General features: G+C 31.9%; 1 protein-coding gene across 2 annotated transcripts; it reads right to left on the reverse strand.

The window, feature by feature from the left end:
• Positions 1-258: 258 nt before the first annotated feature.
• Positions 259-18074, reverse strand: LOC132931829 (uncharacterized). 2 transcript variants are annotated; one of them, XM_060997874.1, is made up of 3 exons: positions 17709-18074; positions 3121-5047; positions 259-3075 (listed from the first exon to the last, which is right to left on the reverse strand). In XM_060997874.1, the coding sequence occupies exons 1-3, from the start codon at positions 17727-17729 to the stop codon at positions 1379-1381; spliced, it is 3645 nt and encodes a 1214-aa protein (XP_060853857.1). In that variant the 5' UTR covers positions 17730-18074; the 3' UTR covers positions 259-1378. The 2 variants fall into 2 exon arrangements, with proteins under 2 accessions (XP_060853857.1, XP_060853848.1); XM_060997865.1 differs by having other exon boundaries at positions 259-5047.
• Between the last annotated feature and the right edge of the window lie 8137 nt (positions 18075-26211).

The raw sequence follows: 26211 nt of genomic DNA on the forward strand, positions 1-26211 counted from the left end.
ATTGCATTGTGATGTAGGTATAATAGGTACCTATACAATCTCACTTATAAATAGATTACTGTCGATTAATATTTTTAGAATTGTTTTTAAACCTCGTTAAGATAATTAAATAATAATTGTTATTGAACAATTTCATCATTAAACTAATAATATTCAGTTTTAGGTTTCTGATTTTGTTTGTGCGTTATTTTATTGCTTGCATATACATGACTCGATACACAAACAATAATTTTAATTCTTTATTGAAGACGAAATAAATAAGTATAAATAACACAAATATATTGTTATTAAATAGTTTACATTTTCATACATAATTTTATATACAGTATTTCAATAGACATTATACACTAAAAATTAATACAAACTATAATGCATTAACTTATTATAGAATACTTAAAATAAAATATAAAATTAAAGATTTTAAATTTAAAAAATTTAATTTTTAAGTTAAAGCATATAATAAAAAAGTAAATTATTTTGAATATTTTAAATAATACACAAAGAATATTGCTGTTGATTTAAAAACAAATGTATGGTATTTTTACATTAAGAATATTATTATAATAATAATAATAATGATAACAATAATAAAATGGTCTATGGCACTTGGTAGTGGCAATCGTGCTAAACGGTATTACATAATATATGTATATATATATACTCAATTAAATAAAGTATAATATATTTTATACATAAATATATATTAATAATTTAACACTCCAATTTTTTTGATAAACAAAACGATTTCATTTAATTTATCATCAAAAATACACATCCAGTTGCATTCAAAACACGAAGTAATCTCGTGAATAATTTTCATATCCAAAATGGCTTTCTGTACTATTTTTATTGTGTTACAATTCGCATTTATATCTGTCGTACCTTACACTCACAAGTATACTCTCACTTTTTAGATTAAAATATTCGTCGTTCACGATTTAAAACAAAATAAGGCACGATGTTTTTATTTCGAGTTCGTGATAAGCTAGTCGTGAATAAATCTGTGCTTGGTAACTACGTCGTCAATATAAATTAATAATAGAGCGATTACCCTGTCAAGATAATAAAGTATTTAGACAATTATTATAGAACGCTTTTGTACGTGAATGTCCATACTGATGCAAGCACAATACTTTTTTTTGCGATACGCTATTCCAGTTAAATGACGGTTTCTATGAATGCGAGCACTTTCTTACGTATTATTAGTTATTACAGTTGTCAATTTGAATGCAACCAAAGGTTGGGGAGTTGGAACTGTCAAATATAATAGTAGGATTACTTTTAAACTATAAAGTATATATATATAAATATTCATATATAATAACGTATTATATAATATGTATGTATGTACATACATAAGTCTATTATACTATAATAATTATTTTCCTGTACTCGACAACGAATCGGTTGAGCTTTCATCAGTCTTGGGAGTCGATTGTTGTGGATATGCCTGTGATACAGCTTGAGGTGATGAGTCGCTGTATACATAATTCACTTTGGGTGACTTGTATGAAACGAAGTTTCCATTCGACACCTCGTTCACACTCAAATGGTTTATTTCGTTGGGAAGTGTTTCCGTGCCTTGCGTAGATTTTCCTTTCCCGTCTCTCATGCTATAGAATAGAGCCATTTCTTGATTTTTAATTGCAGAATTTTCTGGCCACTCAGTACTAGTGTTGGTCGCTGCCGTTGAGACTTGTCGTACTTCTGACCCTTGTGGTTGGTTATCGTATGAATTATCTGACTTCTGTTGGTTTTCTATGGCTGACAAAATATCTTGAAGTAATCCATTAGAAAGTACTTGATCATGAGCTACGTTTTCACCACCTCCTTGGCCTGGTTGGATTTGGAGCATGTAGTTACCAGTAGACCCTTGTACAGGATACTCTTGTATACCATTTATATCAACAGATTTTGAACCGACAACAGAGGATCCTTCTAAACCTAATGACTTAACTATATCGTTAACATCCACTCCATCTGGTTGCTGTTGATAATTATTATTTCCAGGTTGCTGTTGATAATTATTATTTCCTGGTTGCTGTTGATAATTATTATTTCCTGGTTGCTGTTGATAATTATTATTTCCTGGTTGCTGTAAATTGTTCTCTGCGTCTCTCGGTTGTGGATTATTTTTATTTTCTTCAATTTGTTGATTTAAATCAAATGCTTGTTGTGGAGTACCATAGTTGTCAATATTTGATAATAAAAGTTGATTTGGCTGAACATAACTGTTAGGTTCATTTACTGAAACTGTTTGTGTTATTTGCTGATAAGATTCGGGAGCCGGTATAGCGTACGATGTAGATTGTCCTTGATTGTATAAACCATTATTTGGTGTATCTTGTGTAGCTGGGATGTTATACTGTTGTTGATCTTGTGAAACTATTGGACTTTGTTCTACGACTGGGTTACTGTTAGTACTACTGTAACCTGTAGAACTTGATGAAGCAGCATATGCATCATTTCCAGCAGCTGGTAATTCTGGAACTGGAGGTGGTATGTATGGTTCGCCTTGGAAACTATTATACTGTGTTGATTCTACAAGACCCGGTGGAACTGGTGCCCTATTTTTTACTGGATTTTTTGGTTGAAGATTTGGCCCAGGTATTTGCCTTCCAGATGCTTGTCCATAGGTTAATCCATACTGAGAGTCTGCAGGCTTTTGTGACGCTAAATCTGGTGGGGGTGTACCACAACAGATAGCTATGGGTGTACCGAATGTTCCTTCTGGAGGAAGTCCATTGTATGAAGACCCTGACGGTGAGCCATATTGTATTTGTAATGAATTATCTATAAAACCTAAAGAAGGAATTCCATATGTTTCCTTAAGAGGAGGAAGTCCAAATGAATCCTTAGATGGAGCACCATATGATTCACTTGGTGGTGGGGGATTATATACAGGCTTAGAAGGTGATCCGTAGGATTCCTTAGGTGGCCCAAATGATGGTCCAGTTGGTGGTAGACCATAAGATTCCTTCGGTGGGCCAAATGATCCAGTTGATGGTTGACCGTATGATTCTTTAGGTGGCCCAAATGATGATCCAGTTGATGGTAGACCATAAGATTCCTTCGGTGGACCAAATGATCCAGTTGATGGTTGACCGTATGATTCTTTAGGTGGACCAAATGATCCAATTGATGGTAGCCCGTAAGATTCTTTTGGTGGTCCATAAGAATCTTTTGGAGGTGGTCCGTAAGATCCACTTGGTTTAGGTCCAAATGAACCTTTGGGAGGTGGTCCATATGATCCAGATGGAGGTGGTCCGTATGATCCACTTGGTGGCGGTCCATGTGACCCTTTTTCAGGTGTGTGGTATGAAGGTTTAGAAGGAGGTCCATAAGATCCACTTGGAGGTGGTCCATATGACCCACTGGGTGGTGGCCCATAAGAATTTTTTGGAGGTGGTCCATAGGATCCACTTGGTGGAGGTCCATATGAATCTTTGGGAGGGGGTCCATACGATCCAGTCGAAGGTGGACCGTACGATCCACTTGGTGGTGGTCCATGTGATTCTTTAGGTGGTGGTCCATAGGATCCACTTGGTGGTGGTCCATACGTACTTTTTGGAGGTGGTCCATATGATCCAGTTGGAGGTGGCCCATATGATCCACTAGGTGGTGGTCCATGTGATTCTTTTGGAGGTGGTCCATAAGAACCACTTGGTGGTGGTCCATGTGATTCTTTAGGTGGCGGACCATATGAACCACTAGGTGGTGGTCCGTAGGAATCTTTTGGAGGGGGTCCATATGAACCACTAGGTGGTGGTCCATAAGAATCTTTTGGAGGAGGTCCATACGAATCTTTTGGAGGGGGTCCGTATGATCCACTCGGTGGTGGTCTATGTGATTCTTTAGATGGTGGGCCATATGAACCACTAGGTGGTGGTCCGTAGGAATCTTTTGGAGGGGGTCCATACGAATCTTTTGGAGGTGGTCCATACGAATCTTTTGGAGGGGGTCCATAAGAACCACTGGGTGGTGGTCCATAAGAATCTTTTGGAGGGGGTCCATACGAATCTTTTGGAGGTGGTCCATACGAATCTTTTGGAGGTGGTCCATAAGAACCACTTGGTGGTGGTCCATGTGATTCTTTAGGTGGCGGACCATATGAACCACTAGGTGGTGGTCCGTAGGAATCTTTTGGAGGGGGTCCATAAGAACCACTGGGTGGAGGTCCATATGAATCGATGGGTGTTGGACTGTATTCTGGTTTAGATTGACCATAGGAATCAGATGGTTGCTTTGAAGGTGATGGAGGTCCATAACTGGTGTCTGGTATGATTGGTGGTGGTTTATATAAACTTGTCAATGACTGAGCGTGAGAGTTTCCATGATAAGAATTTCCATCTTTAGGTGGACCATAGTCCAAATTTGATGCCGGTAAAACCGGTGGAGGTGAACCTCCATAAGAAGTATCTATGGAATTAATATTATTATTGCAACAACCTCCTCCTTGAGGTAGTGGTGGACCATACGCAGTTCCCAAGGACGATTGTTCATAACCATTGTTTTTCTGAATATACGGGATTGATACACCCGGAATTGGTTGCCATCCGTGGTAAGATATATGAGGTGGGGTTGGCGGAGATGGTACACCCGGAGGCCCTTTAGCATAAGACACTGATGGAACGCCGTAAGAAGGACTTGGTGGACCAGATGGTGGACCGTACACGGAGTTTGGTACTTGTGGAGCGCCATATACTGGTTTTGGTGGCGACCCGTATGAATCTTGCGGCGGTGGTCCATAGTCTGGTTTTAAAGGTTTAAAACTAGGTTTTGGAAGCCCGTATATTGGTTTTGGTGGACCGTAGGAGTTCGACGGAAGACCATAATTAACGTTAGGTGCTTTTAAATCAGATGAAATATAAGGCTGTGGTGGTCCATAGTTAATCTGGACCGCACCAAACGAAGGAGTTGGTGCACCGTACGAATCTGATGGTACGCCAAGACTTGCATCCCTTCTAGTCGGCGACTTCTCGTCATTTGCGCCAGAATTGATCACGGCATTCGTAGTGGCTATCAACAATAGACACACAAAACACTTCTGAAACAAGAATATTCAAATATTAGTTCAAAGCTATGAAAACGATATTTACCTACCTACGTTATATATTACATTTTTAACATAATTCATTAGAATAATAATAATAAATAATTAAATGAGATGTACAACAACTGCATTTATAAGACTTTCCTTTTTGCTCATTAGCCAATAATTCGGGTTAAAAACTATATACAGTGACGTCAAGATTTACTGTTAACAATGACACACAGCATTAGAAATACATTGTTTCGACAGATGAAGAACAGCATACCGATTACCAACCATAATCAAGTGTAGTGCTTAGTAATGATGTGTTGTACAATTCATTCAAACTTTCCCATTCGTTTAAAACGCATTCTAGTATGAACAAAACCATATAATATCTGTGTATATATACAAGTGTGGCTACAGTATAGGGTCAAACTTTCATTGGTAATTTCGTTTACAGTTTAGTGTAATTTTGTTGAGCGGCCAAAAATAATTTCCTATAACGGGTATGGCGACTACAAATTAGGTGTGGTGTCTTAATAGCTATAAATATATTATTAAATATGATTTATGATACACAATTATCACGAGTGAAACTGAAATTTAAATCATTGTGAAAACAATAGGTTTGCGTAAACGATGAAACCGTTCCAAAGAAAAGTAAACATTGCAGAAAAAAATACATCTATGTAATATTTATGTATATATAATATGCTGAGAACTCGCTAGACAATTCAAATCCCATGCGGCGTCTTCTCGTAACGGTGAAAATTCTAGTTTTTATTAAAATGAAATGTGAGTGTGAGTTAACACCGAGCGCATCTTCCATGATTACGACGGCAGAGATGTTTTGTAACGAAATACCAATTATTGGTTAAATTATAAAAACAGATATATGTGTATTGTATATACTGCGGTTTATGGTGTTGATTTAGATTTATTTTTACGTAAGTCGCGTCAAGTACGTAAATGGTTAACGCGACGAAAAAATATACACACGATTATTGGAAATAACAATATTGATTATATAGGTGTATTATTATTAGTATTTATAAGCAATGATAATATTAACAGTATATTATAATATGTATTATTATTTTTCTGAAGATTTCCATAAAAATATTTTAAATTAGCTTTAGGAGATTTTATATTCGTGCGAGTTGTTACGAAATAAGCAATCGGCCAATAATATCTTTTGAACAAGCAACTCATAGAATGACCATAAATAGTATCCAATAATGTTGTGCGCCCGTTATTATAATGTGTTATGTCGAATTCACAAGATTTCTAAAACGTTTACACGGTAAATAAGCAAGTCATATACGTTTAACTGATGATGCCACCGAACTTTGGAAAATTGCATACGATACCATTATGTTCATGTATTTATACAATGCAATCCTATTAGAAAGTTTTTCGGTTTTTTTTATTATTATTATTGATTTATGGACAGAACACGTGTTCGGAATCAAACGCCAAAATTGGATCTACTGCACCTGATAAAAAATTACTTATTCAAAATATATTTATTAAAAAATTATTTTGAAAAATTAAGTTTTAGGTTTTTGAACTACGAGCGCATACTTATTTATTTCAGTTTGCATTTATATTAATTATACTTTGTACGAGCCGGCTTACAATAGTTTTCTAGGTTTTTGACAACTAATCGACACTCAACAATTATATTGTCCGATAAAATAATTACAACATTGAAAACTAAACGGTTTGTCGAACAAACTAAAAATTACGAAAAATGAATTTCTGTAATAATAGAATAAAACGTAAATAAAAAATAAAAAAAGAAGAATAATTTGATCATAACACGGAGTTTTAGTCAAATAATAATAACTGGATTTCCAATTCATTGCACAATAATAATGCTCCACCGCGGTAGGACATATTGTACGCTCACAGTTGTACGCACTACATTTAACGACCCGAATCACGTAAACGGCCCCGAGAGTTAACTAAACATCGATTGTTCGTTGACGTCGAGTAAAAAAAATTGAGGGAATAATAATCGTTGAACAAAATTGTTAACGTTTTGACAATAAGGAATCGTATCTTTTTTTAAACGACAAAATAATGCTACCATAATATTATTGTATTATAATACAAGAGGTAGGTACCTGACATTAAATTGCGGCGGTGTAAATAACGCGTATAATACATGTAAAATGTACACTGATTGATTTAATCGCTAAAAAAAAATACGACATTTTATATTATTTCATATGCGGGTGCGATTGAAATACAGTTTTATATAATATGTTTGCCAAAACAAATAGTTTTGAAACGCGATAATATTATGTTGTGTTAAATTATGATATCCAATCATGTCCAAGTCAGTATTGAAATACTTTATTTATTTTATATTATATTATGCTGTATACGGAAGTACAATAAATACGATAATGGTGATAGATTAAACAATTTTGCGTGTTACAATAATAACAGCTTTATTGAAAAACTCAATAATAACGAGAAGAAATGAGGATTGTAAAAAAACAAATAAAAAATAAACGTTATACGTGTACCGACAAATTGGATGCAATTTGATTGCAATGACAATAACGATGAGAATATATAAATACGTCACACGATTAACGACCAATGACCATATTATAACAAATGTTCCTACATAACCTATACTATTTTTACATACAGTTTTCCTTTAGTAATTAATTAGTTTAATTTCAAATTTTTGAAATTTTTCAGTGTGCGTAAGGACAAATTTGTGTTAAAGACAAATTTTCAAATATATAGATTTTTATACCATTAAAAATATTTTCTGTGGCAAATAGTAATCCCTAAATGGTATATGTATAGACAAATCGAAATAAATGAAAATATTATGTAACTCGAGACGCTCAAGTATTATTAAAAATTTTAAAAATTAAAATTTGAATAAATTCATTAATGAAGCAAAATTGCAGTAGAGCATACTTTACGAATCCCCCTGTTTATAGAGGTACCTATACATTCGAACTGAACTTTTTTTTTCGATAGACCAGCTTTGTATAGTTTTAGGTATTACGGTATAACCACCGCAAATAACCACATTTTATATTATACTATCATTATTATGCCGAAGCTAAACCATATTATAATTTAAATAAAATTATAATAGTAATAACGTGTAAGTGTGGGGTAACTTTTTAATCACAATAATCGTACTTATATATTGTGTACATATATTATATGTGTAAATATATGGTATATGGTACATGAAAACTAGTCTTTTTTTACGGTCATGGTTTCCCATCGTGTGGGAGGAAGGGTAAGTAACGATAATGATATTGTATAATAGTGTCATAATATTATTATTTATTATTCTAATCGCATATCGAATTTTGAAGTATTGCATACTCGCGATCGCCTCCTATCGACTACGAGTTGGGTCAGTATGTATACACTGCCCGAAAGGACTTATATAAATTATTATATCGACGAAAAGCATCTAAACGCGTCTCTTGAATATAAATAGCGGTCGAATGCAATAAATAATATATTTTCGGTTAGTTATTATTATTTAAAAAAAAAAAAAAAAAAAGAATAAACATAAAAAACACAAGTAGGTATGTAACATTGTTAGAAGATGCATGTGAAATGAGAGAAAACGCGACCGTCATAATAGGAATGGAATTTACATATATACACACGCATACGATGCCGCCGCCGCCGCCGTGTATAAGTAATTAGAATTGCACAGAGAATGCAAAAATAATTCTTGGCGCATTGTCTTACGACAACAGATTTCTATTTGAACGGTCGACTATAGACGTTTGTTATTATTTTTTTTTTGTAATACATACATATTTTCGAGCCCGTAAACTGCAGCTTCGATTATAGAAAAACAATACGATCGATAAAATATCACGACTGCTCGTCTGTACAACAGTTGTAAAGCGTGAGGTTCCCATCGTCTGAGCACGTAAAACGAGAGTTATATTATTATTATTATTAAAAACTGACTGTGATCCGCCGCGGCGTTGGATATCGAGTGAAACTGTTAAAAGCGCGTAACATATAATATTAAATTTTAAATATTTCAAGTAATGGCGGGTAACGCGTGTTATTAAATTCAATTAGAAACTTTAAACTCCCAAACTATAGACGACGGTATACCGACACCATGATATTATTATTATTATGTGTATCCGTATGGATCGATCGCAGTGCGAGACAACCAGTTAAACAATAACAACCTACCTATGGGCTACGGTGAACATATCGCGCGCCAGTGTATTACAATCGTAATCTCTCGAAATGATTTCGTTGCTATATTTAAATTGGGTTATTTCAGTGGTTATGAGTTATAACAACTATACGCGATTATTAAATTTAATTAATTCTAAAGTTATCGGATTATACGTTTATACCACCGCAGAGATAGGTACTTTGCACAGTGCAACTCTATATACACACACATTCATATTTTAATATACACGTGATCTCTTTGATATTTCAAACGCAACGCGCCAAATAAAATTAAAAGCACATTAAACGCAAATGCATTGTAATATACTAATGTATTATTTTCGTTATCTCCTCCTCTGGTTTTCTTCGGAGAGCAATATATTATGGTAAAGAAATCAGAGGTAGATTTCGTGAAAATCGCGAGTAAATAACGATATAGAAAACGAACGAGCGAGTACCTTCGATACAATACAATGACAGCGTGAATCTGTTTTAACGTCAAAGAACAAAAGATATATAAAACAATATTTTGATATAATTGATTGTACAAATACAAAACATATAAAACCCGCGTTTAAGCGAACTGTATTGAACGTATATATTATATATATATTATTATTATACGATACAAATTTAACTGTATACATAAACATCTAGTCTAGTAAAACAATTATCATGAAAGTGAATATTTTGTTATAATAATATTATTCACAGAATCTTAGCAGTAAAAAGGAATATAATATATAACGATTGTAACCCATCACACGTGAGTAAACCGTTCAACCAATACTTAATCGCAGCCATTGTAGTCGGGCGTAAAAACTAAAAAGCAGAGGCGTGCAGCAGACATAATGTGTTCGATGAACCGATTTTCGAGCGTAATACTCCATTTATATCGGACGTTTTATTTTTATAACATTTATTTTTTTTTTTCACTTTTTGGACCTTAAAATAACGACAAATCGCTACTGTACAGCCGTTCTAAACTGTGTCCAAGACCCGAGATCGGACAAACGATAACATTATGAATGCACAGCGAAAGGTCAACAAAACGAGCACTGATCGTTGTAATATAATAGAAACCATATTTTTCCAGTCGATTAAAATACAACAATACGTATAAAGACGAGCTGATCGGGTCTGTCTGTTTGGCTATTTGCAAAGTGTACTCCAGTGGACAAGTGCGTAAGTATCGGTATTTAAAAACCATTTATGTGCACGATAAATACACATTTTATCATAATATTATATTTATATAGTATGTTGAACGACGATTGCGATCGAAAAGAAATTTCAGCGTTTGGAAAATGTTTCGTCAGAATACCCTTTCTCAGGCGGATATTTCTCTCTATTCCCGAGGTCAGCAAAAGAAAACTGTCACCGTTGCGATTATCGCGGCGACGGTCGCCCATACTCCGTCGAAGTTTGTAAATTGCACGTCCGCCCTCGGGGGACGACCTCTCCGTGTTGTACACGGACACGTATTGCGCGTGTACATAAAATAGGTAGGTGCAAATCATTGTACAGAGGGTATAGCACGTCGGCCATTTACATTACACGAAAAATAATGTGTTTTCCCGAAAAATTCGATGACAACGACCGTCGATACGGGTACGTGACAGGTCGATTTTTCGACAGCGCGTTGTAAACGACGGCATCAACAACCGGATGGCATGGGGGAGGAGCAGATAAAGACGGTTTCCACTACTATGACTTTTTTTCTTAACGATTTTCACGATGTTTCAGGTATTTTGGGTCGACAGCCATAACGATCTATAGGGTTATTCTATTACGATTTAAGACGTACATAGTATAATATTGAATTAGTATTCAAATCTGCAATTTGTATTAAATTTATGAATAATTTTTTTGTTAAGGTTAAGTATTAAACGAACCGTTTGAATTTCAAATTATTTGAACTGTTTTCTATTTGTGAATAATAAGAATACACCGCATATACATAAATCACATAATAATAATATGCCCTCTTGTCCCTTATTAAAAAAAAAAAAAAACCTTTGGCGGACGCCGTCGACGTGAACGACATATAACGGGCCATTGATAAATATTATTCAAATCGTAAATTATTTTTTGTGTGCGATCTCGTGTGTAACACTTGCATTTTCTAAAAACTAAAAGGAAAAAATAATCGTCGCGGAAATCGGTGCTCAAACGTTTCTGTACCGCACCGCGCGATGATTGACGTGACGTGTGTCCTGTCAATTTTACCGGTACATATTATATTAATTTATGTATATATATTGTACCTGTGGTAGACGACACTTTTACCGTATCATATTATCGCCGACGGTGTAACAATGTGCGTATATTTACCATGCAAAGTGCCTGCGATTGATCGATCGATAATATATTATTACCGCGCGAGAGAAACCTTTCCGAATGCACCGCAGTGGGTACCCATCTGTACATTATAATAAATACGATACGTCGACGTCGGTCGTTGGCGTGAAGGTAATAGTACCTATATATATATATATAGGTAGGTATTGCGTGTTGCGTACAGCCAGAACGCGATTCGAGGATAATCGCATGCCGGGTAATTAATTTTGCCGATTTACGACGATTTACGCGATACGGTGTGCTATTACCTGCTTTTTAGGCGGAGGAGAGGTGTCTGGACCCGAAGACCGTTTGTGCTAATAGTAGCAAACTCGTCGCACATATTATTATTGTTATTATCATAATCTAAAGACTAACTCTAACGGTGCGCAATAAATGAAAATCTGCTTTGTGCGCGTAAACGCAATACGACCTAGTCGAACAATAATAATATCATAGGATAATACTATTATCCCGCGACGATAATTTTTATTCGCAATTTTCTGAAACGATTATAATAGCTCAGCCATAGGTTCGCCAACAATACGAAACTAAAGCATAGTCTACATAGCCTTTGCGACCGTTGTAATATATGACGTATTATATCGTACAAGTGTCGATGGTCAATTTTTATGTCCGTCATACTGTTTACTAATTTTGCGTGTGTACGATAATATTATTATACCTATATATAACACCCAGCAGCCAGCACACGCGTAACACGAACTATTATGTTCGGTATTAGCGTTGTACGTGTGTAATGATAGACGTTAATGATAAGACGAGCGTATGACTATTATAAACTAGTTAGATACCGTGTATTTATATCCGTGTAATTACGTTTTTATAATAATTGTATTCATCCATTCATTCTCGCATATCGTATTTTTACATCGCACAAAACGTTTCGATTTACAGCCCGTGAACATGTGTGTGTGTGTACCATGGGAAGACGACTAAATTAAAATGATAATAAGAATAATAATAATAATAGCGAAATATTGTACAACGTTATTCGGCGGTCGAGAGAAATCCGGAATAAGTAACCATAGATGTAATAATAATACGCGCGTAGTCCATAATAATGTACTACATGGCTGCATGTCGTTTACTTTTAATTAATAGAACATAATAACCCATGTAATAACACGGGTGACAAATTATATATTAAAATTAAATTAAACAGCATACTATACAGATATTGTGTTTTTACAATGAAATGAAATATACATCACGGCCCATAGGTACCTGCGGTGACTTAAATTCTCACGTTTCGTATAGCAAATGACAAATTTAGTATTTATATAACTGGCTATTAAAAACAATTTACTATTAACTTAATAACGCGATTACGTGATTGATGGTGTAAAATCGTTGATTGAATCAATCACATTTTACAGGTACTAAACGCGCACAGGATTCAAAACTGTCAATTTTCAGTAGTCAAAATGCGTTACGTTAACTGCCGAACAGTGTTGACGATATAAAATAAAGTGCATATCGTATACTGTATTCGCATCACTCTCATTATAATCGGTTCTGTGATGGGTGATACTATAACAATGTCATTACATTTTAAAAATTATACTCAACCGTCAACAATTACCTATTTAACATCGAATCGAATGTGTCAATCACAGTAATTCTAACTGTATTCTTTGTGAAACCATCCTAAATAATAATTTTGAATGAATCGTTTTGTTTAATGCTCAAAAACAAATATTTTAATATGACTTAGAAGTAGATTGTTTGTGGTTTTATATTCTGAACGGAGCGATGAATATAATGATTTTAAAATTATGTACAATTTTTTAAAATTTTTTTTTTCATTTTTATGCTTGTTTATCACATCTGTAACTTTTGGAATAATAATAATGTTTTTATTTTCGACATTAATGGTGGTTTCCAGTAGCGAATTGGAACTAGTTACTTTTGGAGGGAGAGGATCAGAAATAAAAGAGTCCTAAAAAAAATTAAGGAAAATAAGAATTTTTACGCAAAACGAGTGTTCAAGAAAATCGATTTCGTTTTATATATACGTATATATAAATAATTTAAAAACAAATTACCATAGAACCTTGAAATTTTACTAAATGTATTTAAATTATCATTTCCTACATATGGTAAAACTTTCTAAATATTTAAGCCTTTTTTGCGGTATTTATAGACAATTTAAATTATTGTTTTTAGTTTTTTTACTTTAAATTACGATAAAAAAAATTATAATTAAAATATTAATAGAAATGTAATACAAGCTACCTCATAAATCACAATTATAGCAATTTAATAAAATTATGAATATTTTTAAATAATTCTATAGTTAAAAATGTATAAAATGTACAATGTGTATATTTTAAGATTGAAAATATAATACAAAATGTCTTATGAATAGTTCACAGTGTGACCTAAATCTTAGAAATATACAATACAATTTTTTAATAATATTTTAAGTTCGTATTTGGATGAAATTAGATATTTAAATAAAGAATAAAGATTTTAGTTATTTCATAAATATTATTCATGAGTATTTGAAACTTTTAACGTATATTATTATGATTTATGAAGGCAATGACATTTTCAAATTCAATGTTTTCGGAAAAAATTAATTCAACCCACTGCATTAATAATAGTAAAATTAATAGTAAAAATAATTTGTTTTTAAACTTTTTATGAATATTATTATAATATTAAATAGTATCTTTTTAACAAATTTAAAATGCCAGTAGTTTTTTTTCTATATTAGAAACGAACATAGTTTTTAATTATTTATGTTTACCGAAAAAGTATAAACAAAGGGAAACGGATACCCGATCTTTTAAAATGTTATACAACAAATCAATGTAAGAATTCTAATCAGAAATTTAAATTGGACTTACGTAAACCTTTACATGTAAATAATCCCAATACTTCTCGTATAGGCATTTTTAAATTCTATATTCATATACACGTGTAAATGTGTAATATAATAGAAAATAATATATACACATCAACGTGAATAATATTTATGTAGATACCGCGGTATATCATTTTACCACAATTTACAAAGCGATTACTGATTTGTAGGACATTACATCAAGTAGAAAATCATTTTTGCCTACGGTCCACGGGCGATTATCTATAAAACGAAATCCTTCAAAGTTCAACACAGTTTAAGCGAATATTTTTTTTTTTTTTTTGCAAACAACACTATAATAATAATACTATTACGGCAGCTTTCTATTCCGCACAATCATTATTCGCCAACCCAGTCCGGTAGTATGGAGCGTAGACACATTCTGGCAATCCCACACCAGATGATTGGCCCGAAGCCCTGAGGAGACCGAAAACGACGACGTTCGCCCATTAATTATACGTGCGCACAATAATAACATGATCGATATAATACGCGACGTAAGAACGGGTTTCATTGTACATGTATATACGCACATAGAAGAGTTGTGATTTTTCGACTGGAAAGCCGGAAGAACGTGACCTGACTCGGCGCGCGCGGAAGTATATCCGGCGAGGGAATCGCAGAAAACAACCCCCGATTGTTGATTATTTCGTGAATGGCAAATTACGGGAAACGGAATGGAAAACAACCAGACGGTATGGGAACAAAAAATAATAATAATAGAGTAAAAGAAAAAAGAAAACCACTATACTACCCTTATTTCGTATGCTACTCAGCGGCTCCAGCTAATGCGACAAGTTTTCCCCCGGATGACGACGGGGGTAACAAAGCGAATGAATGTGATTGAATATTTTCCTATATGAGACATATATTCTCCTCACATTCTGTTATTATCGTTTATAACCATTGTAGTATTGGTACGAGTAGGGGGTGTGTGATTTCTGATTTTAACAGGATAACTTACCTTTAAAACACCGTCATACTATTTCTCTCAGTGCCTTTCAGTGGAGAAAATAAAAATGCTTCAATAGCATACAGTAGAATACAATTCATATAATATACAATATTATCATTTGTAATTATTTCATTAGCTAAGACGTATAAACTACACTTAAATTTAATTTTAATCGTCATATTGGTAGTTGTTGAAACGATTTGCGTCACTCATAAATAATATTATATTATTATAATTTGATGTAAAAAAAAAAAAAATGCAATTTAGTATATTTATATATATATACATATATGTAATATATATAATAAGTATTTGCGACACATGTCACAACATGTACGTAAACTTTTATAATAATCACTTTTTAATAATTCTTAGTTTTTAATAAAAGAGCAATTCTAAATTTATATGGAACACACATCTAAACATTAAATTATATAATCTACTTATTATTTAAATCTGCTTATTATAGTATGTAGTACATTTTTGATGAATAATCTACCTATCTCAAACAGCTATTAAAATAACGATATTTTTCATGATTAAAAATTTAAAAAAAAACTAACAACAAAATAAATATGACCGTTTCATATTTTATTATTATATTTTGGTAATTTGGCAACTGAAACTGCAAATCGTATAATTTAACTCAAAGCCTGAGGAAAATAAATAATAGCCCTATTTTCTTATAACCCAGATTCAAAGGTCCATTTACGTCCCATAGGCTCATATTGAATGTTTTATGTTACATTAATATACATAAACATTATGAATATAATATTATGTGTAATGTGATTGCCTAATATAATTTTTCTTGGTTTATGATATCGTTCTAGGTATTCATTTTACTACCAATAACTTTCTTTATTCTTAAGGACACAGCATCAAAGTTTAGTTTAAAATAATATAGTACTCGTACTGTAAACATAATTTAAATAAATATCTTCCAAATAAATTATTAATATAAATTATTGTATCTTAATATTAGTCAAGATAATATATTGTAAAGATAGTTATTTGTTTTGTTATGTCTCGTGCAGTTGTAAAACAAATTTAAATTTGAATTAGCCATTAAAATCGATAGAAATAACCGTAACAAATACACTAAGTTATTCCTTTCTAAGTATTGAATATCCATTCGATATGTAATATTAATAAAGTTATTATTTAAACAACCTTATCTGATACTATCGTTATTATTTTAATGAGTTGTAATACAAACATTTGTCAACAAACCAAATTATCTACAATAGTAATAAGTACCATTATAAAAGGATAAGTCACGCTCAAAAGCGGAAATGAGATCTGTGCGATTAAGAAAATATTCCGTTCTAGACACATTACCATTTATCTGATTTAAAATATTGCATTTTTATTACATAGCTTTTCTTGAATTACTAACTACACACTAAATAGTTTTGCTAAGAGATGATTCCTAAAAACTATGTATTTAACATAAATAACATAGGTAGCCTAATTAGACCGAATGAACAATAATTATTCAGTAAATTTTAATTAAAAATTAATTTATACTACAAATAAAACAGTATACCTATATGAAATTTTAGTATTATAATTAATATGCAATAATGTAGTGGTTAATTTACTTATAACTTTCACACTTTTTCGAATCTAAAATTTTATTTTTTTTACCACAAGGGAAAAAAACTAAATAAGTATACGTCGCAATATTGTATGTTACACACTTATAAAAATTACAATACAATGATAGATATTAAAAAATATATATTTATAAGTAAAAGAATTATTTTATTATTAACTAGACAAAATCTTTGAAAACAATAAAAACAATGATTATATTAATTTGGTATTTTTAGCTATGAGAATTAAATATATATTTAATCATACAATAATTTAAAATAGTAGGTTTATAATTATAAATATTTAAAAAAAAAATGTAATTTTAATTTATAACGTCCTAAAATATTTTTAATTCGTGATAAAATAATCACCCAATTTATTTAGAGACTCAAATGAAACAAAATTGTCTTTTAAATAATAAATTCATCAATAGCTGTGAAAAGTAGGTACCTACTGACTACTGCAGATTCTACATTACACAGATATTATATAGGAATAGAAAAAACTCAATATTTAAACCATTAGCACAGGATAGTTTAATTATTGTCATTCGCAACGCAGAAATCTTTCTGCGTCCGACCGTGCAGGCGACCTTACGGTTGGAATAAACAGCGACCGTATAAAATCTCGCGGGAAGAATGGCTACTAATGGGGACGATCGTCAATAACTACACAGCGATGTTTACCTGTGTCAATCGGAAATCCATGGCGTATCCTTTTGAAACGCCGACGCGCGTGCTGTATCGTCAACTCGGAACTCTTTCCGGTTAAAGGCGCCGGACCGCAGCAGGCTGGAGGGTTGAGACCCAAACGAGAACGGTTCGCAGGTCTCGAGTGAAAAATCCTTTGAGATTTAATTTAATTTAAAAAAAAAAATAAAAACAACCGAATATCATCCGGATATGCAGAGAGTCCGAACGATTAAAAACGCGCGCTCGCACACGTCGCGACGATCTCGCCGGAGAGAAATGTGAGATGTTCTTATATTATTAGTACGCGGTCGTTGGTGCGCGGTCGGTCATCGCGCGATCGGAGACATAATGAACCGGACCCGACGGTCGGGAAGGCTATTTATACGGCGGCGATCGAGACGGTACGGGCCCGCAGAGCGGACCATCCGGCGGGCCGAGTGGGAGGCCGCGTGTGTGTACGCACATCTATACATATTATTATATTATACATTATCTCGTCGTGCGGACGGTGTACGGACACAGGTATCTGCTGCGACCGGGCCCCCGGTACCGAGGTAGAGGTAACCGGTGCCAGGGGAGTCGATCCGGCTCGGCGGCGGCGGACGAAAGAGAAAGTGTGTGTTTGGGTGCGCGCGTGTGTACGACACGATGCCTCGGTGTGGGTATACGAGCGTAAGTACACGTCTGTGCTTACGCCCAAATGTACGCGTGCGCGCGCGCGTGTGTGTGTGTGTGAGAAGAAAGCACGGGAGGTTACGGCCTTCGAAGACCTCCCCGACCGACGACCTTGAACCGGAGTGCCGGTTTTCAGTGGTACGCCGTCGATCATCGGCAGCGTTGGGTTTCACGGACACACGATTATCATTACGATGTCCATCGATATATTATTATTTCTATATATATTGTCGCCGATGTGCCGCCGTCACTCGAACAACGATGGTCAGCCAAATACTAAAACGATTTATACGCATATAGTACGAGCGATTTTTTTGTCTTTTCGAGAATAGTCGAGCACACGCCGTGATCGTGATTTTTTGACGATCGGATAACGGCCGATTTGATATTTTTCACGTATTTTGTACGTGTAATTTATTTCTCCGTGCAAATGTGGCAATGCATAATGACATATTAAATGTTGCCCAATAGTTAACAATACGACGACGATTGATATAATAGAACGAATATTTTTAATATTCAAGTATATTATGTTAGGTATATAGCCATATAACTTAAAGGGATCGCGAGAAAGTACAGATTCATTTCAATCAAAAAATTAAGTGTCATTTACTATACAGTGGATTATTACAACTGGAGTTATTGAATTAAAATATTTTAGTTGAATCCCAAATATATAGTAAGTTAAAGTCACTAGTCAGTAATTCACTTGATTGTGACCAAACTATGAATCCTATCATTAATATTTATTAATTTTTATACTAACATATATCAATAAGAGTCTAAAAAAATAGTTATCAAAACACATAAATGCGTAATTTTGAAGAAAAAAAACGATTTCAATTGGTTCTAAAGTCCCGCAGTACCATAATTCCTAAGTGTACTCATAACTTTATAAATCTTACGTTTAAAGATAATTATATTAACTTTAATACGACTGAAGAACTTCCTGCAGAGTACTTTTTTTGATTTTGTATTTTATTCTTTTTTTAATTGTTAGTGTATATCTACAATCGGTAATTCCGTGGCGTCTTTAAATATTACAATATAATACTGTAAATACAATTATAGTTTTCTTTTCTTGATTTGCTTGAATAAATATGCCTGAGTTGTTTACTTTAAAATAATATTGTCAGTTTTTACTTTTTATTGACCAAGTATGTAATTGGATGGGTGATTTGGATAATATTTTACACAAATAAAAAGTTAAATTAATTTTTCTTCTAAAACAATCGATATTAGTAACATGGTAGATAAAATAAAATAATTATAACTATTTAAACTATTTAACGGTAATTTGAATAATATATTATAAGATTTAAAAAACAACTAACATGAAAAACGTAGATAAAAAATATTTTAGGTATATTCAGGTACACCGCCATAAAAATGTGTTATTTTTTCTAGTCATATAAAGCTTTAAGACTATATTGCCTAATTTCAACAATTTAAAAAAATGATATCATAATTTAGATTTTAAGGGAATATTATTCCAAAATCTTGTAATAATCAATTATAGTAAGCAAATCTGTATGGTTAGAATAAAAATTTGTACATAATATATTACGTAATTACCTATTTTACAAGGTAATTTAAATAATATATTACATATCACTACGTTTAAATATTATCATTGCAAGTGAAAATAATTTTTTTTATATAAAATTACCAGCGCTGCGTTTAGGTGAGCGTAAGCATAAGTACTAATTACAATTTACAATATTATTAAATGTATATGGTTACCCGCATAATGTATGCGTCGAAGATATAATTAACAAATTACGATAAAATATTTAGTAAATTACATGTCGAATAAAAAAATTTTGAAATAACCCAACCTAAGGTTAGGTTTATTTGGTCATATCTCTGTAACACGTGCAGTACAAAACCACAAAATATTATATACTAGGCACTGAAACTATTAATAGCTGTAGGTCACAGGTAAGTACAAATAAAATTACCAGAGAGTATAATATAATTTGTAAACAACGCGTAAATAATTTTTCAAAATAATAATAAAACTGGCAAAGGTAAAAGCAATATCAATAATAACTAATAAGTCATAGATACTATATATATATAATATTACAGTAAAATATTGACATTAATGTCGTTGTACAAATAATAATCAATTGTTATTCTGTAAAAAAAACCGTCCGCTGCTGTTACACAATAATAATAATATGACGACATGCTAAATTATATATTATAGTGTGTGTTATAAATGGAACCCCAGGGTGTGGAAAATTTTACAACCATATTTTTTTCAACATTTTATTGTCTACGCATTTTTTGCAGCTGTAACGCCGTAATTGTATCTCGGAACATTATCGTGTGTAAGTCATAATTGCTTATATTATACGAACGCTTCAAACATATCAACAAAGCGACAATGAACATAACTTTAACGGCTATCTAAAAAAGTAGCTTTCGATTTTTACGAGTGAATTATTATGCGCCATTGTTTGTGTAGAGTAATGGACCAAATTATCATTTGTATATAGCTATATGATAAGTAAAGCAATGATGGACTATTCGAAGGGATCAGCCTTAATTTTAATATTACATTATTACCATAATGAAGATTATTAGCTTCTTTTCCCAAAAAATAACAACGATTTCAATCATTTATTAGACCGTAGCCAGCACAACTAACTATATTTAAAAATATCTTTATATTGTGTATATATTATAATACAGAATATATTATTATACGAATTTATTAAGGTAATCCACTATAACGGTTATTTTCGAAAGTGTTAGATTAATTATAATATACTCTTACTATCTAATATTTTCGTCACTCATAAGTTAAGAGTCTTAACATAATATATTGATGTCTTAAGGTAATAAACTTGAAAAACATCAAACATATTAAACATATATTTTACATTTTCAAATGATTCTACTAGCTTTTTCAATGGATATTGAAGTATAATCTTAGTAGGAAATATAAATTAATATGAGGAGTATGCAATAGAAATATTTTACTAATGTTTCTCCACTCTTTGAAAAATTATTGATGAAAAAATTGAAATAAATAAGGAAGATAATAATCTACCAGCGTGTAATTAAATACAAATTCCCAAGTCCAGGACCCTATACAAATATATTAAAAAAGATATAAGTACATTAGTTTTATTATTAAAACAATAATTTATTTACTTTAAATGTGAACATACAAAATAGTATACAGTTTTCTATGAATATACAAGTAGACGTATAAACAGAGTTCAAGCAACCTAAAACGATAACTAAAAATAAAAATATATAAAAACTAAATTTTAGAAATAATTGTATTGACATATCAAAAAAAAAAAATAAAAAATTAATAATCATAATATTTTCTTTTTAACTACACTAAAGTAAATACATTGTCAAATATAATGATATATTGATTATTGATATGACATATTTAGATAAACACACAACCACTCCACTCGTATTATACACTCCAATAATATACTATTTTCATCGTTGACTGTAAACAGTGTTAACTGTTTGTTACATTTTAATAACTGCCACGATAATTGTGTATGAAAGCATAACACGTTTTCAAGAAAAAGTAATAATATTATTACACCGCGTGTAATATTGTATAAGCCAATTTGTTTTTGTCTTGCCTGCGCTCGCGAAACTATAATATCATAATACTCGTTTTTTGGGTTTCATTAACGTTTCACCGACATGTTTAAAACGGAATAAATTTGCATCAATTTGTTAATCTCCCAATGTTAGTACGGTTGGGTCAGTAGGTTAGGAGGTATTTAATACGCGGTTGATAGTTCTACGGAAAAACATTCCAATAGGTTTAATATACAATTATTAAGTAGCGGTGTTCCGACTTCCAGTGAAACATAGATAGTACAGCAATATCGTAATAATTATCATCATTGAGATGACCAAATGGGCAAAACTGCAAATAAATTAAACCACGACCTATTGAAAATCTGCGTATAGGTATAATTATTAACACACGCTTTGGAGTTATTAAATCATAAATAACGTTATATTGAAGTATATTGTAAAAGTTAAACTTTGATGAAGACCGAAACCGAAATCGTGGCTAACGTTTGAACCGTTTTGGAACATAATTTCATGCGACTGAATGACCTATAAATATTTAGATTTATTAGTGCCTGTGTTCCGAATGAGGTAACTCAAAAACTATACGATGATGATTTATTATCTGTCACGAAAAACCTCGACTGCTCGGCGCGTACGTGATATTGTACCTATGTATTAAACATTTTTAAACGTATACGAAAACAATATAGTATATATTACATTGAATGCAGTGGCGTCATTTTAGTTATCAATAGGGGGGAGGGGCAAAAGTTTTGACCGGCTCAAATAGGTAACTTAAAAAAAAACCACTGGCAACAACGTTTATAATAATATGTACTTAAATTTTTATCAAATTACTTTTGCTATCTTGTTTATTTTATAATTTACGTCATTTTTCACTAATCTTTACAACGAAATATATTTCGACAACTATTAACATAATTTTCAAATATAATATGCATAATAGTTGTCTTGTATTTTATTTTAAATACAAATCTAATAACTTTTAATTAAATACCAAAATTATTTTTAAGTTATTAGTGGATATCTTCTCGTTTTCGTTTTTGAAAATATATTTACTGCACAGAAATAAAACCTTAGGATAGATTGAATTTAACAATTTTTTGTAATTAAACTATATGATTCTAATATTACTTAATATAACTAATGTTATTATCATTTATCGTTGTTGTACAATGATAGAATATTTCTTTTCTTTCACACATCTCTCACATCCACTTACTGCATGCACGTCCTACTCAGTCCAGCGAGAGAACATGGACTACTGCAATTATTAGCACCTCCACGCAATATCCCTCCACATAGTGAATTCAGGCAATATTTATCATTTTTTCAGTTTTTAAAATATACCTACGTGTATAGGTTTTATTCTAAAATTACAAAATTTCTGAAATCGTCCCTAAAAATTAAATAAAAATTAAATAGTATACGACTATATCATAAACATTACAGTACAGACACTTGCTGATTATAGTAACGTTTAATTAAAAGATATATACCATATCAAACAGAGATCTCCTTAGCTTAACTTTACGCAGCAATAATAATATACGATACGCCGCGCGGTTTGTTTATGCGTAAGGAAGTATTAAAATCCTTACGTTTCAAATCTTATAAAACCAATGCACGATGTTTAACGATAATAAAAAATAAAAAATTGCTCTACGAAATAAAAGGTAATATCCTATATAATTTTATGGAATTAAGTTTTACTATGGGGAACAAGATAATAAAACAAATACATTGAATAGGTAGAAAGTTATTTCCTCGGCCACAACCATTTCCCAAAATGTAAGTGCCGAATACATATCGACAAACAATAATAATAACCAACCGTTACTATATATTTTGAAATGCCTTCAGTTTGACGTTTCGCGAAGAAAATGGGTTGAAATATTTACAAGAATACGCGTATACAAGCGAAACATCTATATCGGTTTCTTTTCGAATTATTGCCAAAACTTTTATTTTATTCTCAATTGAAATGTTCCAGTATAAAAATTGACTGTTATTGTCTACGCGATCATTCTGCACCGACGATATCATTTTCTATAAAAACCTAACCAAAAGTATATATAATAATATGTAATACACGGGCGGACGTTATGTACAAAAAAAAAAAATACAATAATAATATAATACACACTACGTCGTAGATATCGATATTATATACATCATATTATAGGTCGAATGTACCGAAATGCCATTATTTATAGAAAAAGCAGTAACCGGGCTAAAAACATATTATTACTACCCTAAAATAATATTATAAACGTGTACAGGGTAGGCCGCCGTGTCACATCGATTGCCGTATGGACTATAATAATATGTTATACGTATGGAAAAAAAAACCCAATACATCTCACGCGTGTTCCAACCTGCAGAAACACGTCGATACGAACATATTACAAATAAAATACTATTTTATTATAATGTTCACCGATCGCTCGGCCGTAATGACGAGACGAAGCGCGATATGGTCTTTTGTTTCTTTTTCTTTTGTGCAACTAATTAGTATCCTTTCTTTTCCGACGGAGATAAATAATAAATTAATAAGAACTGTGCACACTTATTTATATTGTACAGTAGACGGTCATCGAATTTGAATATTTTAATACAATCCGTTTCGCATTATAACGAGCGTAATCGTCATGCCTATACATATATAAATATAATATTATTCAAGCATAATTCGAGTTGGGGTGTTCAAAGTTGCCGTTGATTTTGAAATATAAATATCATTTTTGGCCATGGGCTTTCTACGTGCCCTCATACTTCCGAATGTAAACAAAACTTAATGGACATTAATGCTATTACAATTTAAAAGTTGCCTGTATACTTTTATTCAAATTAGAGATTTATATGCACTGAATAAGGTAAACTCCCACTGGTATTATGAAAGTGTATTGTTCGACGAACATTTATTTCACGTTTTTAATTACATGCACAGTTATTATTATGGTTTACATATTATTATTATTATTATTATTATTATTAAGAGTATACTTGCGCGCACGTATAGTATGAGAACTTTGGAATTAGAATCTCCCATTGTGTTTTCATATTATACCAAAGTCATAATAGTTATTTTTTTACTTAGATTAAAAAAAATGCAACTTGTGATATGTGTATGCACATTAAATCTAAACGCGAATATAATAATATGTTTAGTACAACAGTATAAACTATTGTTTACTTTTATAGTGTTATAAAAACGTAAGAACGTAAAATCTGAAAACAAGTGATGTATTATTATATTTTAAACTCGTATTGAACTATGCGTCTTCGACTTCAGAAATGCAGATCAAAATAATAATTTTATTTTTTTTTTTTGTCTATTTACGAAAATGATACGCAAAATCGTCACTGTGATAAAATGCATTGTAATGTTGGAATTTCATCGACAAATAATTCATACACTTTTACGTACCGATCCTATAGGGAAAGCGTCGATTTTTCTACTTTTACTATATATAGGTACTTACCGCCAATATTTAAACAACGGTTTCGATGAAATGTTACCTATATTTTTACATATACATCACAAGAGTGATATTATACTATTATGTGTATCATACGGATAGTATATATACAGAGTAATATTATTATTATTATTATTATTATTATTATTATGCCTATATTATATATCAATGAAAATAGAAACCTTATTGAATACAAATTTAACCTCAGCAAAATATACTATTATTACGGATTCCATTTGCTTGCACTTCAATTTATGGAACCTCATTTCATCATTAATTTATGTTAATAATAATTACTCGCTATAATATAGTACCTACATACGTATGTTTATATTCACTCGGCACGTCGTCGTTCTTTTGTAAGTCGTAACTGCATCGCTATTTATATTTTGTATCTCATAGAATTGACTTTCGTGATAAATAATATCCGATAATTATTGCATTATGTCAAATTATATCTTACGAGAACTCGCTGACATTTCAAAATATTTGTTGGCGACACGATGTCTAATCAGTAATTGCATACGCAAAGAGTATACAAGAGTTATATTTTGAAAAAAACGCGTCTTCGTTTTTTTTATAATCTTATTCGCGCAGACTTAAAAATATTGTACGATCATTAATATACTGCCTATACACATATATGGTGTGTTAGTACAATTAAAACTATACCTATACGGATCACTGCTACACACTGTGTATATACTGATATACATCATTCATCGGCTGTTATAATATTATAATTGAATTTT

Source organism: Rhopalosiphum padi, chromosome 1 (assembly GCF_020882245.1).
Source record: "Rhopalosiphum padi isolate XX-2018 chromosome 1, ASM2088224v1, whole genome shotgun sequence".
In the NCBI taxonomy this organism is placed as follows: Eukaryota; Metazoa; Arthropoda; class Insecta; order Hemiptera; family Aphididae; genus Rhopalosiphum; species Rhopalosiphum padi.

Excerpts from the sequence above, each read along its gene's own strand:
- LOC132931829 (XM_060997865.1), bottom strand. The coding sequence starts at position 17,729 with ATGGATTTCCGATTGACACAG. Across the intron at positions 5,048-17,708 it reads TGGATTTCCGATTGACACAG|AAGTGTTTTGTGTGTCTATT; the intron begins GTAAACATCGCT and ends TTCTTGTTTCAG.